At 34.5% G+C, this 16,481-nt stretch overlaps 1 protein-coding gene across 1 annotated transcript in view; it reads left to right on the top strand.

Moving 5' to 3' along the window:
• HCN1 (hyperpolarization activated cyclic nucleotide gated potassium channel 1) overlaps window positions 1–16,481 on the top strand; it is a 442,363-nt gene that overhangs the window by 231,494 nt on the left and 194,388 nt on the right. Inside the window, exon 3 of the mRNA XM_020879154.2 lies at window positions 6,214–6,375. Coding sequence (XP_020734813.2) covers window positions 6,214–6,375 — 162 coding nt within the window. The remainder of the gene's footprint in view (window positions 1–6,213; window positions 6,376–16,481) is intronic.

Below are 16,481 nucleotides of genomic sequence, written 5' to 3'. Positions count from 1 at the left end.
TTTGTTTTTATTTTCTTCATTTATATGTATTTTAGTAGATGCACAATTTGTATATATTGTCTACATTTACAATCATTTGAAATTTATAAAAGAGGAATAATGATCTTAAATTGTTTAATTTTAATTAATTTCATTTTTTTTCTGTAGTACTAATCCATTCAGCTCTCTTCTTAATAGGGTCATTTTCAATATTCATTCGTAATTTTATTTTCCCAATGTGTAAGCTACTTCTTATTAAAGTAAATTATGCAAATGGGGATTATGCTTGCTCTTTCATTTCTCTAGGGCCCTGTCCAATAATTAGATGTTCTGTTACACTATGCAGTCCTCATGTAAGTTAAAAAGAGGTACCATTTTTTCCTAAGGAGTTTTAAAATGTGAAGATTTGGGTATATTCAATTAACAAAATGTAACCTATCATAAGCATTTTTGTTTCTGACCTATTTCCATTTGTGAGATTATATTCAGTTTAAATTCCAAGGAAAATGAGCGATCTTAGAAGAAATGCTTCATCTCAGTTAGGTACTCATTAACACTGACCCAATTATGCAAATTCATTGTTAGATGAGTAACCTCTTTGGGAGAAAAAAAAATTTTTGCTGAGCAAAACTCTATACCACTAGACATTGTGCTTCCACTTTCAAGGTTTGTACTTTCATGGTTTACACTGTAACTGTTTCTTTGTTTCCTACCAAAAATCATCAAAGAATTCATAGTATTATATTACTTTCCCCGTATTTTCTTCATAATTCATAATCTCTGCTCTTTCTCAGGCTAGCAAGCCTAACAAAGAACAATTCTTTCATGAAGAAATACTTTTTCTAAATTTTGGGGTATAAGGAATTAAAATCCTGTGTAAAAATATGTACAATAGGAAATGGCTGATATATTTTACAGTATCAAAGAAATGAAACAAATTTCTACAATCTAGTCAAGATAAGACTTCGATAGTGATAGTCAAGTTTACCTTAGTCAAGATAAAACACAGTTAGGAAACATGACAATTTTTTTACAACAGCAATGACTAAAATTTATTTCTTTTTTATTATATATAATGAGAAGCATATATATATATTTGTTAAATCTTCCCTGGTGGCTCAGATGGTAAAGTCCGGGTTCGATCCCTGGGTAGGGAAGATCCCCTGGAGAAGGCAATGGCACCCCACTCCAGTACTCTTGCCTGGAAAATCCCATGGACAGAGGAGCCTGGTGGGCTACAGTACATGGGGTCGCAAAGAGTCAGACACGACTGAGCGACTTCACTATATTTGTTAAAGAACTACATGGATATGATCAAAATAAAACATGCAGAGTCAGCTGTGTATTTTTAGTGATAATGACTGATGACTAATACAGTCTATTCCATAACTATACTTCTGTAAGTATGTAGTTGTTCTGAATATATAAGTACTATTTAGTTCACTGTGAAGTCGTGTGGTAAGAGATAACCTTCTCTATAGCTACAATGATAGGATATCTGTACAACTTCAAAAAGAATGCTCAAATAGATGCATATACTTTTTTAAAGTTTCAATTCCACATATAGGGAAATGGAGTTAGCTTTAAATATCTCTGTGTTCCCCTAATATGTAGGGAGGAGGGAGAGGGAAGAAGCACCGTGTAGCTATAACAAATATGTCCTTCAGGAAATCAGATTTTGTACCAGGTGGTAATTTGCATGTGTAACTATGGAAAGAAAACCAGTTTATTCACTCTAGAGCAGGCCAGATCTCTTTCTGTCTCAAAATTTCAGTGAAGAGATTTTTTTGAGAAGGTGAACCAAGAAGGTTATAAAGGAAAAAAAAAAAAATTAGGAAAGTGCCTGGAAAGTGAAGATTCATTTTCAATTTAAAACATTTTTGAGATGAGAAATTTTATTATTTCTAAATATGTGGAGTATAATCAATCTAGAAGTTAGCAATTCTGAAGAAAGCATAATCTAGTAATTATAGTAATTTGATATTCCTGAGACATCCAAGAGGATTTTCAGTTGACTATTATTACAGATGTATTTGCTTTTAAATTTTAATTTTTACATTAATTCATTTTTTTCAGTGCTTTACAAAAAATGTCCACTCATAGATTAAGAGCTCTGAACTAATTATTTAGGTTCCTGAAGAAGAAAGGAAGGTCAGATTAATATCAAAAGACACATCTTTTGATACTAGGAAAAAGTCAAGAAAAGCTGTGGATATATGTCTGTTGGAAAGCATGAGGGATCAGAGGTGAGGGAACTGAAGCATAAGAATGTGTCTCCTTTGGAAAGGTAACATTTAAGCTGAAATTCAGCAGCATGGTCATGGTCCCTGGGAACCTAAGAAAAAAGGGAAAAAAATAGGATATTTTGGTGGTAAGAGGGAAAAACATAGGTGCTAAGAATAAAGAAGTGCATAACCATAGCTGAAGTCTTCAAATAGGGTTACTATCCTCTAAAAAATATTAAACAGAATCTACAGTTTCCTACCCAGTAATTTTCATTGGCTTAGGTATAGAAAGTTGCCGTTTTGATTATTCAGAAATTGACATTTTGCAGAAAAAAGACAGTGGAAAAACACAGCCTTTAATAAATGGAGATGTGTGAAGAGTAGAGACTGAGAGGTTGTTAAGATGCTAGAAATGAAGGAAAGGTACAGGTGGAACAGCTAGATAGAGTGGGCACTGAAGAGAAGGAATTTTTTTTTTTTGGCTATGCCTAGACAAATAACTATCTGAAAGTGGTGAAGGAGACCTGAGAAAATGAGGGCATTGTCATCAAAATCTAAGGCTTATGGAGTGTGAAAGAGCTGAATCAACTCTATTTGAGAAAGTTACCAGAGGAGCTGAGTTTTTAAGGAGATGATGAGGTGCAGTCATACATCTCAGGCAAAGTAGAGAAGGAGAGGAAGAAGTCTATAATGAGGCTGAGGGTACGAGAGAATTCATGGACAGTGTAGGAGTTTGGAAGTAACAGTGGAAAGAAGAAAGCACCCCCCCCCCATCCCAAACACTCAAGAGCATGAGGATCTGATAATAGGTATGGGAAACTGAGGAGTAGGTAACTGCATTTTGATTATGGATACAGACCAATAAAGATGAGAGGCCAGTTGGTTGACTCTCCTGAAGATTATGGGCTGGCCATTCAAATAAGTTCCTGGTTAGAGGAGGAACTGATGAAATGACTCCAGTGACTGCAGTCATTGTCAGTGTTCAGAAAGACCTCTGTGAAGCATGCTCTCCTCACGTATACCGGATGAGCCTTCTGCACTTTGCCTAAAGCCTGGTAGGCTAATCTGGATAACTTTCAAGGTAAGAATTACCAAAGGTGCAAAAGGACTCTTAAAATTCTTATTTTACCATTGATTAGGACTAGCACATATTGAATTCTGGATATATGTTGGGTGGGAAATGAACTGAGTAGCTAATTATTTATGTTCTTACATTCTGTGTCAACATGACATAGAGATACTCCCATCTTAAAAGACATGACAGGTTATGCAAGTACAAATATATAATAAAGATAAACCAAAGAAACTGACCTTATTTTAACACCTTAAAAATAAGAATGTTCTGTGTCAAGAGAGCCTCTTCTGGCCCATTTGATTTTCTTAACGTTACAATAGTAAGAATTCTTAAAGCATATTTGAAACCTTCAATTGATAACTGAGATCATAGAAGCAACATAACCTCTAAATTGTTCTCATCTGTTAAACCAAAAAGAACAGATCAATATATTCCATGAGAAGTCTTGAATTACTCTAGATGATTTTTTGGTTAAGTAAACCATAGTAAAGTAAACCAAATACTTAAGGATAGGTTAAGGCTCACTGATTTCATAGATGATTATTAGATTGAGAGGACCTTGAATTCAACTTATCAAGTGTGAATGTGGAAGTACTGTGGAATTACTCTGCTAATTTATGGATATATTCATATAGCACAGTCTAGGATTTGACCTTTTTAAGAGCAGGGTGGATTATGCATTGCTCCTGGGGAATATATTACAAAAAATTGTACTTCTCGTGGACAATTATGCAAATATTAGGGCAGGATTTGGTATTCTGAATCAACTTATCTTAATCAAATATTCTTCCAGCTATTCTCTCTAGAGTTATTAGACTCCAACTGGACAGAATTCTAGAACTATAATATTATAAAAAAGAATTCAGTGAGTATTTGTAACCAGCTCATTCCTCACCTTGAAGTCATATGAACAACATAGTGTTCTGATCTGGACAAATGTAAAGCACAGCAGCCTTCCACTGACTTATTTTATAGTTTAGTTTGGTGAAAATAAAATTAAAGCACTACTTTTAAAACATATTTTGATTATTTTTTATTCTGCTGACTCATAAGTACCACTTAAAACATATTGCTAGTGGGTCAGAATGGTCTATCTGTTAGCTACAACCCTGGAAATCAAATTAATTTCAAATTCAGATTACTTGGATGGTAGCAAATTATGAATTTTTAAAAAAATTTCCTGTCTTAAAAGACAAAAACAAAAACTTGACACTCTCAAAGTCACAGAAGTTTACTTTTGCTGTTACTATTAACTCTCTGCAAAATTCTCATTCACTCATTTAACAATTCACTGAGTATCATCTATAGTGTTGTTTTTGTGTTTTCTGGCTTTCATGCAGTGGCGCTAAGAATAGATTTAGATAGGAATTTATCACTTTAAAATGTCTCCCTCAGAGATGGAAAAAAACCTGAAAATATTAACCAGTGATGTTAACCACTTGATCAAGAAGTTGAGTAAAGTTTGCACTGAGACTTACCCTACAAGCTGTGCTCTGCTTAGTCACTCAATTGTGTCCGCCTCTTTGCGACCTCATGGACTGTAGGCCGCTAGACTCCTCTGTCCATGGGGATTCTCCAGGAAAGTACACTGGAGTGGGTTACCATGCCCTTCTCCAGGGTAACTCCCCAACTCAGGGATTGAACCCAGGTCTCTCACATTGCAGGCAGATTCGTTACCACCTGAGTCACCAGGGAAGACCCTTAGACAATAAATTGTGTCTTCGTTTAAAGTAGACCAGGTGCTTCCTTCTTTGGTTAGCGTGACTGTCTGCAGATATGTGCTCCATAAGGAAGCAGTCTTCTCATTCCAAATCTTCTGTGAGCAAGGCTTTACCAGGGCCATTAATAATCTACCATGATTCAGCTATCCCACTTGTGGGTATTTATCCAAATAATATGAAAAACACTAATCTTAAAAGGTATATGCACCATATGTTCAAGCAATATTATTTATAATAAACAGGACATGGAAACACCCTAAGTGCCCCTCCATGGATGAATGGATGAAAAAGATGTGGTTTACAAATACAGTAGAATACTACTCAACTATAAAAAAGTTAAATTCTTACCATTTGCAACAATATGGATGGACCTTCAGGGTACTGTGCCAAGTGAAATAAGTCAGATGAAGCAAGATTAATATCGTATTATTTCACTCCTATGTGGAACATAAAAATAAATAAATAAATAAAAAATAACAAAATAAATGAACAAACAAAGCAGACACATAGATACAGAGAAGAGTAGGGGTAACCAAAAAGGAAATAGCAGGGGATGGGCAAAATGGGTAAAGGGGATAAACTTTATGGTGATGGATGGAAACCAAATTTGGGGGATAGGCATGCTGTAATGTAGACAGAAGTAGACGTATAATGTCATATATATGAAACATATGTTACTAGCCAGTGTTATCTCAATAAAAAATAAATATTAAATAAACAACTATCTCAGCAACTGTTCACATGTGAAGTTTATGCTTGCTGAGGTGTATTAATTATAAGAGCTCAACAGACAGTCAAATTGGGCCCAGCCAACTACACATAGTCCTGTATACATCAAAAGTAATACTGCATACATTATGGTGGTTTTAATCAGATAGATAAATCAGGATGGAGCTACATGGATTTGACTATTTGTAATTAGCCTCTGATATTAGCTGGTGTCAAAATAGCCAAATTTCTGTGTTTCTTCCCATGTTATGTTTTGAGATAGCTCCAAAAAGTGAGATCACTTTAGAACACCCAATGTTAAAGTTCAAAAAGGGAGACAGTTTATGAAATTGACTCTGTGAGCACTATATAATAGAGTTAGTATATAAATCTAGCACAGATAGTCTACTGACCTTGGTAGTATTCTTAATAGTCTACTTACCTTGGTAGTATTCTTAACTTTTAAAAAATTGATTATAAGAATTGATTTTATTTTGGTCAACAGATTTTCCACATGACCTATGATCTTGCCAGCGCTGTGGTGAGAATTTTTAACCTCATTGGCATGATGCTGCTCCTGTGCCACTGGGACGGCTGTCTTCAGTTCCTGGTACCACTGCTGCAGGACTTCCCCCCAGATTGCTGGGTATCTCTAAATGAGATGGTTGTAAGTAATTCATATTACTTTACACTGTGCTTTCTACATTTTGCCAAAAAAGTTCTAAATATTTATGTTAGAATGATCTAATTATCCTTCTTAACTGGTAAGAGAAAATTTTGCTTCTGTGGATTTAAAATCAGATGTTATATTCCTGTTTCTACAACTAAATTTTATTTACAGGAAATGTTCTGCAGGGGAGGGGGTGGTGGTAGTGGTGTATATGTTATAGCATCTATTTTTAGATCTTACTCTGTGTATATTGAGACATTTTATTTCAAAGGTACACATCCAAACACACACACACAAATCACAGTACTATGTTCTTTAAAAAATGCCTATTACTTAGGATAACTTCTTCTCCCTTTCAACATGATTTTAACATTTACTGTGTTCAAGACATGCAATTTTAGGTGTGGTTAAACATGAAGACATGTTACATGAATATGAATGCAAATGAGATATGTATGACATGCAGTGCTATTTCAGATAGTACTTCCATCTAGTGAAAAGATCATGGAAAAGAGAGCCCTTTAAACTTTACCATAGAAAGATGTAAATATAAAATAAAAATCTGTGAAATAGAAATTTTGATTTCCAAAGTTAAGTGTACTTAACTTTATTTTAATTTTAAGAGCATACATTTTGATATAAATACATAATTCTGTACTCACAAAGAACTGAAACAATGGTGACTATTTTTAGCATATATATTCACAAAGATTTTTTTTTTAAGTTCTCATATTTTCTTTTTAATAAAGTATTAGTTAACTGTGCATTAGAGTTGCCTTCTGTTATGTTTCACATTTTGTAAGAGGCAAATTTTATGAGACTTTCACAAAATTTTAACTTTGGCATAAATCAAATACCCTCCTCTTTCCCAGACTGTTCTGTTATTAACCATAGTTTATTATTGTGGAAATGACATTGACATCTTAATATACATTTTTATCTCCTAATAACTGAAGCTCAGGCTTTGTGTTTGAAGGCTAGAGGGGTTTATAGCTTGTGTTAAGAAGAATGGCTTTTCTTCTATCTTTTGTGGTTTATTCCTATGTGTTTTCGTCTATACTTTCTTCCATCCCTTCCTTGCTCCATTCTTTATTCTTTTCACTCTTTTCTTTGAGACTTAGTTTTCACCTGGATCTGTCCTTCATTTCATTTATACCGGCTTAAAGGTTTCTGCCTCACAGAAGCCTTCCCTCACCACCCTAATACATTACTCAATTGGTTTATATTTTATCTTTAAAAAATTTAACAGCAGACACACACACACACACACACACACACACACACACACGGGCCCGCGCACACACACAAACACACATACATTTGTCACTTATTATTTTTCTGTTTTCCCCCGCTGGAATGTAAATGCCAATGCCATTAGATCAACAAATTTGTCTGGATTTTGTTCTATACTTTATTTCCGGTGCCTTGAACAGACCAGACACAGTAATTTGTTGTAACCTAACTACTTATCATCAAAAATTTGAGAAATGTTCTAGATGGAACTTCTGATATCTAAAAAATAAATCAAGGAGTTTGATCAACTCGCTTCTTAAATCTATGTATTCTCATTGATTATAGATGTCACTTTTTTATCACTGAAGAAGCAAAACATGAAGACAATACAAAGATATTAGGGGGTGAAGAAAAAAACAAAAGCTCATATAAACTCACTACTGACTGAGTGAATAGTTATAAAAAGCACTAAATAACACTGCTGCCAAAATATGATTCATCATTGGTGCCAACTATTATTTAAGTTTGCAAATAATTTTTATTTTAAATTCTCTCTAGGTATCTTCCAAAAATAGCAGTTGTCATTATTAAAAGAGTAAAGGGATTATTTTTAGGTATCCATAAATGGAATATAGTTGTATAATTATAATGATAGGAAATTTACTACTTAATATGTGTAGTGCTAAGCACATTTAATGAAGAAAAATTGTAATGTCTTACTCATTTTTCTTTAAATACCACTGGATGTACTCATTTGGTTCTGTGTGTATATTTAATCTATCAAAGTCAAACTTGTTACATTATAATGTTGAACAAAATATCTTTCCTGGGACATCCTTGGTGGCCCATTGGCTAAGACGCTGAGCTTTTAATGTCAGAGGTCTGGATTCTATCGCTTGTCAGGGAACTAGATCCCACATGCTGCAACTAAACCTAATGCAGCCAAATAAATAAATTATTAAAATTTGAAAAATCCTCTCCTTCATTTGCAATTTGCCTCTTCTAGTTTTTATTTTCTTTTTGGCTACAGTTTTGGGCTACACTTTTGCTTATAAGAGTGGCTCCTGTTTTCTTTCACATTTATTTAATATTTTTCCATGTTTAACTCTAATGTAGAGCATAGAAAATAATTAAGTCTTATGTTCAACTATAAAGATGAGAAATTTTTCTATATTGTGAATATAAATGATATAAAGAGATAGCAACCATAAAAGATAATCCTTAGTCGATAGGGAATCTCAACAGTGTCATTTGACCTTAAAGATATGAAAGATGATGCTATGAAAGTGCTACACTCAATATGCCAGTAAATTTGGTAAATTCAACAGTGGCTTCAGGACTGGAAAAGGTCAGTTTTCATTCCAGTTCCAAAGAAGGGCAAAGTCAAAGAATGTTCAAACAACTGTACAATTGCACTCATTTCACATGCTAGCAAAGTAATGAGTGAAATTCTCCAAGTTAGCCTTCAACAGTTTGTGAAACAAGAACTGCCAGATGTTCAAACTGGATTTAGAAAAGGCAGAGGAACCAGAGATCAAATTGCCATCATCCATTGGATCATCAAAGAAACAAGAGAGTTCCAGAAAAATACGTACTTCTGCTTCCTTGACCACTCCAAAGCCTTTGACTGTGTGGATCACAACAAACTGTGGAAAATCCTTATAGAGATGGGAATACCAGACCACTTGACCTGCCTCCTGAGAAATCTTTATGCAGGTCAAGAAGCAATAGTTATAACTGGACATGGAACAACAGACTGGTTCCAAATTGGGAAAGGAGGACATCAAGGCTATATACTGTCACCCTGCTTATTTAACTTACATGCAGAGTACATCATGCAAAATGCTGCACTAGATGAAGCACAAGCTGGAATCAAAATTGCTGGAAGAAATACCAATAATCTCAGATATGCAGTTGACACCATGCTTATGGCAGAAACAGAAGAACTAAAGAGCCTCTCAATGAAAGTGAAATAAGAGAGTGAAAAAGCTAGCTTAAAATTCAACATTTAAAAAGCTAAGATCATGACATCTGGCCCCATAAGTTCATGGCAAATAGATGGGGAAAAAATGGAAATAGTGAGAGACTTTATTTTTGGGGGCTCCAAAATTACTGCAGATGGTGACTGCAGCCATGAAATTAAAAGACACTTGCTCCTTGGAAGAAAAGCTATGAGAAACATAGCATATTAAAAAGCAGAGACATTACTTTGCTGACAGCGGTTCATATAGTCAAAGCTATGGTTTTTCTAGTAGTCGTGTATGGATGTGAGAGCTGGAGCATAAAGAACTGAGTGCTGAAGAATTGATGCTTTTGGACTCTGGTGTTGGAGAAGACTCTTGAGAGTCCGTTGGACTGCACGGAGATCTAACCAGCCAAATCTAAATGAAATCAACCTTGAATATTCATTGGAAGGACTGATACTGAAGCTGAAGCTCCAATACTTTGACCGCCTGATGCAAAAAGCCAACTCATTAGAAAAGTCCCTGATGCTGAGAAAGATTGAAGGCAGGAGGAGAAGGGGACAACAGAGGATGAGATGGTTTGATGGCATCACTGGCTTAATGGACATGAGTTTGAGCAAGCTCTGGGAGACGGTTAAGGACAGGGAAGCCTGCTGTGCTGCAGTCCATGGGGTCGCGAAGAGTCGGACATGACTGAGAGGCTGAACAACAGTGTTAAAGTTCTCGAAAAACTTTCATCCATCTCAACAAAACAAAGAAAAGTATATTTACATACAAAGAAAGTTATAAAGAAGTGTAAAGCCATTATAAGAAAAAAGCACCCTATGTTTACATTATCATGATTATAGTATACAAGCCCTAGCACTTTGAGAAATGCTCTTATTTATTTCTTGCAGCATAAGAATGAGGTAAACATTGTTCTCCATTTTGCAGTTCAGAAAACTGAAATCTTTAGTGGTTAAACCAATTAATCATCTCACACCTTTAGTAGATTATAAAATCAAGGTTAGACTGCATATCTATTTGACTCTGTAATTTCTGTTCTAAACCACGTTTTAATACCTTATGTTATATAGATTATAGAAAACAGGAAAGAGAAATTCCAAGAAAAAGAGACCTATAGTCACAGCATGCCAATTAAAATGAAAAGTCATTTATAAATCAGAGCATTTGAACTCTGACACTAAAAAGTGGCAAGACTGATAAGAGACATAGCTGTAGAAAAGCTGAAGTCAAATTTCGAAGGCCAAAATTGTGAAGCCAGATTAGGAGGATGCAGGACATGACTGATACTAGTCATTTTGGGGTGTGAGGTTAACAGCTGTGCTTTAACATTTGACATTGGTACTAAACAATTTAAGATAATGATTATGTAGAATGTTGAGTGAATTCCTTATATCTTCTTTCTTTTCCATGTCATGTTCTTAAATGAACTATATTTTAAATACTATTTTGAATCCTCCTTAGCTACATTTACATTTATACCTATGTTCTTATTTACATATGTATAATGCATATTATTAAGTCTTGCTTAAACACATAAACATATATTAACATATCTGTACCCTTCTCTACATATATATTTAAATCTTCCTTAATGATGTTTGCAGGCTTCCCAAGTGTCTCAATGGTAAGAATCTGCCTGCCAAACAGGAGATGTGGGTTGGATCCCTGGGTCTGGAATATCTCCTGGAGAAGGAAATGGAAAAGGAAACCCACTTCAGTGTTTTTGCGTGGGAAATCCCATGGACAGAAGAGCCTGAAAGTTACAGTCCCTGGGGTCACAAAAGAGTCAGATAAGACTTAGCGCATCAACAACAACAAATGATGTTTGCATTTTTTATTTATATCTTTATACATCTCTAGCTACTTATCCATATATGTGCTGTGATGAGAAATTCAAAGGCATTGCCATAACTATACTACATCCCTAACTGGTAATTTGTTCAGTAAATTTATTGTTACACTAATTTCTTCTAGCCAGTTCCTTTCCAGTCCTTATAAATTCCACTAAAATTATTCCTTAAATGCTATTTTTTAAAAAGCCAACTGCTAAGCATCCTGGGCTACTTGAACTGATGAGGTAAGATATACTGACTTACAAAAACCAACCTGAACAGGGATTAATCTTGCTGCTCATTTGTAATATTTGCTTTTGTTTCATTCAAGAAATTATTTTTGCTTGAATCAAACAAAAATGTTTGATTTTTGTCTGGATGAAGATCTTAGATTTGCCAGGTACTTAATGTTTGATAAGATTAATTTTGAAAATCTTGTCATTCCCATGATACTTTGTGACTATGTTTTAGGTATCAGTTATACTAATATTGTAACAGTTGATTTTTAAAGGGATCAGAGGCAATGGGTTTTGGGGTTAAAATATGAAATATTATAAAATATTTATTTGAGAATCTAATGAAGAAAATAAAAAAAATACATATGATACATTTGAACTTGCATATTGATCATGACATAATTTAGGGAATGATTTTACAGAATAAACAAGAATTTGCAGCTAAGAAATACATTCTTAGAGCAATGTTTCTCTAAAGTCTGAAGGTTTAATCTCAGAGAGTATACAGGTTTTCTGCTAGCAATCTTGTAAATAAATATATGGATACATGTTGGCAACAGTTTGAAATGTTTCAGTATTAACATATTATGAGTTTAGTATTGCCTGCCCTAAATCAACCTCTAGATTTACTTTTGTAATTGAAGTGAATTGTGTCATGAGTTGCTATATATAATAATTATAGCATATAGGTTTAATAAATAAATGATCCATTTATAATGGGTGAAGGCTAAATGACATAAAATTAGACATTATACAAATTCATCACTATAGACAAAATGGAGAACTAGGTTTGAAAACTAAGTCACTAATCACAAGACACATAATTTATGTATTAAACTACATACTCTAGAGAAACTAGTGCTATAATTGGTTTTTAGTTGCTAAGTCCTATCTGGGTAGTCTTTCCCTTCTTCAGGGGATCTTCCCAATTCAGGGATCAAACACAGGTCTCCTGCATTACGGGCAGATTCTTTACCAGCTAAACCACAAGGGAAGCCCAGGAATACTGGAATGGGTAGCCTGTCCCTTCTCCAGCGGATCTTCTCAACCCAGGAATAGAACCAGGGTTTCCTGCTTTTCAGGTGGATTCTTTACCAACTGAGCTACCAGGGATCCCTTTAAACTACATACTCTAGAAAAACCAGTGCTATAATTGTTGCTGTTTAATTACTAAGTCCTGTCTGACTCTTTTGTGACCCGATAGACTATAGGCCACCAGGCTCCTCTCTCCATGGAATTTCCCTGGCAAGAATACTGGAGTGGGTTGCCATTTTCTTCTCCAGGGAAACTTCCCCACCCAGGGATCGAACTCACATCTCCTGCATCACAGATGCATTCTCTTCCACCAAGCCACCAGGGAAGCCCAGTGATAAGTAATAATCAGCACTATATTTACCTTGTATACAACTATTTGGTTTCAGAAAAATAAAAATCATCCATCACAATAAATTTAAATTGAAATGTACTTACTAACTTTTTTAAAACATTTTTACAAGAACTTTAAGGACAAGGAACTTATATCTAGTTTTTATACTTGTATTTGAGTAATAATCATAATCAAAATGATTTAAGCCAACTCAAAAATCATTCCTTATAATGCTTTGTTTTGTTATTTGAGGGAGTCTGTATTATTTCATTTTGAGAGATGCTGTTCTAAAGGACAAGCAATATGCCTTCTGAGTAACTGTGTACCCCGCATGTCCTATACCCATCCTGTGCATATTGCTAAATAAATACTAATTGTTTATAACCAAACAGGAAATTAACAACAGCATTTGAAAAGGGTGTGTAAAGGAGTCTATTGTGCATTTTGAATGTTATTCCTTGGAGTTTGTATTATATAATAATTTGTACATCAAATTATTTCTTAAAAGATAAGTACTCACTTGACCAATTTGTGGGCAATATAATGTACTCAAAAGTCATTCCAAATCAATGACCTTTTAGTGCCTTTCATATCTATATAAATAACAATACCTTTAGAGAAAAATTATGATGCATGAACAATATTAAGATTATAAGAGGCAAAAAAGATATAAAGTGTCTGAAATAGTCTAATTAATAAAATTTTTGTGGAGCAAATATGAGATTTGATTGAAAAATTGTAATTACTGAAAAATTTTATTTTCATTTGAAATAATATACCAGGGACACAGTACAAGAACCAGGAAGCCACACACTGTGCATATTTGCCAGCTCCCTTCCAATTGGGTGGAACCTGTGGGAGGGATGGTCCCTAGACATTGAGTGACAGCGTCATTGTTCTTCAGTTGTTCCAACTCTTTGCAACCCTGTGGGCTACAGCACACCAGGCTTCCCTGTCCTTCACTGTCTCCTGGAGTTTGCCCAAACTCGTGTCCGTTGAGTCAATGATGACATTCATCCATCTCGTTCCCTATCGTCCCCTTCCCCTCCTACCTTCAATCTTTACAGTATCAGGGTCTTTTCCAGTGAGTTAGCTCTTCATTTCAGGTTGCCAAAGTATTGAAGCTTCAGCTCCATCATCAGCATCAGTCCTTCCAATGAATATTCAGGATTGATTTCCTTTGAGCCAGGAACCTTCAACAAAGTGTGGGGATTGAGGCTTTTCGGTCACTTCTAGCTCAAAAATTGTAGTAGTCAAAATAAATATGTGCTTAGTTGCTACAGTGGAAGCAGCTGTTTTTTAATTTTAAGAGAATAATTTGAAAAAATAAGGAATACATATTATTCATATGCAAGCCCCCATATGTAAGTTAATATTGAAACAGCATGAGTATATCATTATCTCTTGATATTCTGGCAAATGTATAAAGATAAAATTAAAATAGATTCACATTTTGTTTTGCAAAGGCCATAAAAGTAATTAGACAGTGATTGATTGAAATAATATAACTAAGAAATGAAACTAAACATCTCAATTAAAAATACATTTATCCTCTTGAGGTCTAGCAGTGTATTAAAGATTTGAATTCTATAAATTAGAAATTATATTATTAGGTTACTGATTTTTTTTTCTAAAACAAGATGTGTTGCCTTAACAGAGTTTTTTATAGTCCTATCAAAAGTTACCTAATTTGCTGACAAGTCACTATGTAGCTTTACTGAAAAAAAAAAAAAGCATTCGTAGCTCTAATGAGTTATAATAACAAAGTAGGTCAGCAGACTGCTGAGTGCTCTGATTCTCCTTTGCCATCCTCATTCTGCCTATTAGGAAAGCCAGCCTGGTGACTCTTCCCTATTTTATGGAAAGACAGGCTCGTCACAGAAGTGAAATAATTCACATGCTGTCTTCTTCCTTGTCAGATGTGTATTCTTTTATTGGAACCAACATATGGAAATAACTTATAATGTGATGTTTTGTTTTCAAATGCAATGTACATTTTAGAAAATTTTTAACATGAATTATAGTCCCCTAGTAGAAAAGAATAAAGGATATTACTTAAATTATATATTAGCTATGACTATAGTAAGATGTGATACCTGCTCAGTTATGTCCAACTCTTTGCAACCCCATGGACTGTAGTCCACCAGGCTCCTCTGTCCATGGACTTCTCCAGGCAAGAATACCGGAATGAGTAGCCATTCCCTTCTTCAGGGGATATTCCTGATCCAGGGATTGACCCCGGGTTTCCTGCATTGCAGGCAAATATTTTACCTTCTGAACCACCAGGGAAGTCAAGATGCTTCAGTGATAACAAATCCAATCTGTAAGTTCCAAAATTTTTTTCTTAGATAGACTAGATTTTAAATTTCGAATGACCAATGGCTAGGTGAAGCACCATTCATGAAATTAACTTATCTAACAAGTGGTACCTATTGAAATTGGAAAATATCTTACTCTTCAATATTTTCTCCAAGAAGATTAGTTTACTAGCCTTTATTCTCCATCTCTATCTATTATATTTGTATGAATACTGTGGAGACTTTCACAGATGAAATGTAATAGTACAAGTAACACATCATCTCATTTTTCTAAATAAAAAGAAAACACATTCATTCCTGTTTTGCAGATGAATAGTCTAACCGAGAGAATTGTTATTAGGTTTATATGGAGCAGAAGCAGACAGTATGAGCTGAGGTACAGGCACTAATGTATGACAGTATGGGAGCTGATCAGATTTTTCCCTTGAATTAATGCTGAACTTACCATAACATCTTATTTATCTCACTTCATGGGCCCAAAAGAGCTTCATCCATTATTAATCGTCAATTCAGGTTTGAAGAAAACAACTATAAATCGATTGCACCAGTGGGAGACCTCGGAATATATATGAAAATATTTGAGAAACTCATTGCATTTTGTTTGTGTCTGTTGGTTTTTAAGGTTTATTGTTTTACTACTTTCATAAAGCTAAAAGAATCTGGCAAAGAAAGATATTTTAACTCCCCATTTATTCTGAATTCCTCATTTACCAAAGTTTTACATGACATGAAGAAAGCCATGTGATAAGTGAAGGATATAAAAAAAACAACAGTGGGAACATTTTCTGAATGTTAGAATGAACATTTTCATAGTCCCACTATATACTCCATTATTTCTGAGAAGTATTTTCTTATTTTTAAAGATGCAGTATATTCTGGAAATGTGTAGTCCCTATGAAAAATTGAATTTGGCTTGTGAATCTTTAGTTTATTTCAGTTATATATATTCTTACAGTATGCCAAAAATCATAGGCATTTTATCAAATAAGATATTAAGAATTTGTGCTAGAATCATTGTCTGGTCTTCTTTATGTTTTGAGACTATAGAGATGGGTGCAGTGTAATCAGCACTTAAATACTTTTCTAGGATTACCAGCCAGGAGCCTCAGAATCATTGCTCCAACAAAGTGAGTTAATTAACACCTGGC

The sequence above is a fragment of the Odocoileus virginianus genome, chromosome 14 (assembly GCF_023699985.2).
Source record: "Odocoileus virginianus isolate 20LAN1187 ecotype Illinois chromosome 14, Ovbor_1.2, whole genome shotgun sequence".
Classification (NCBI taxonomy): Eukaryota; Metazoa; Chordata; class Mammalia; order Artiodactyla; family Cervidae; genus Odocoileus; species Odocoileus virginianus.
This window is presented reverse-complemented; position numbering and strand designations above follow the sequence as displayed.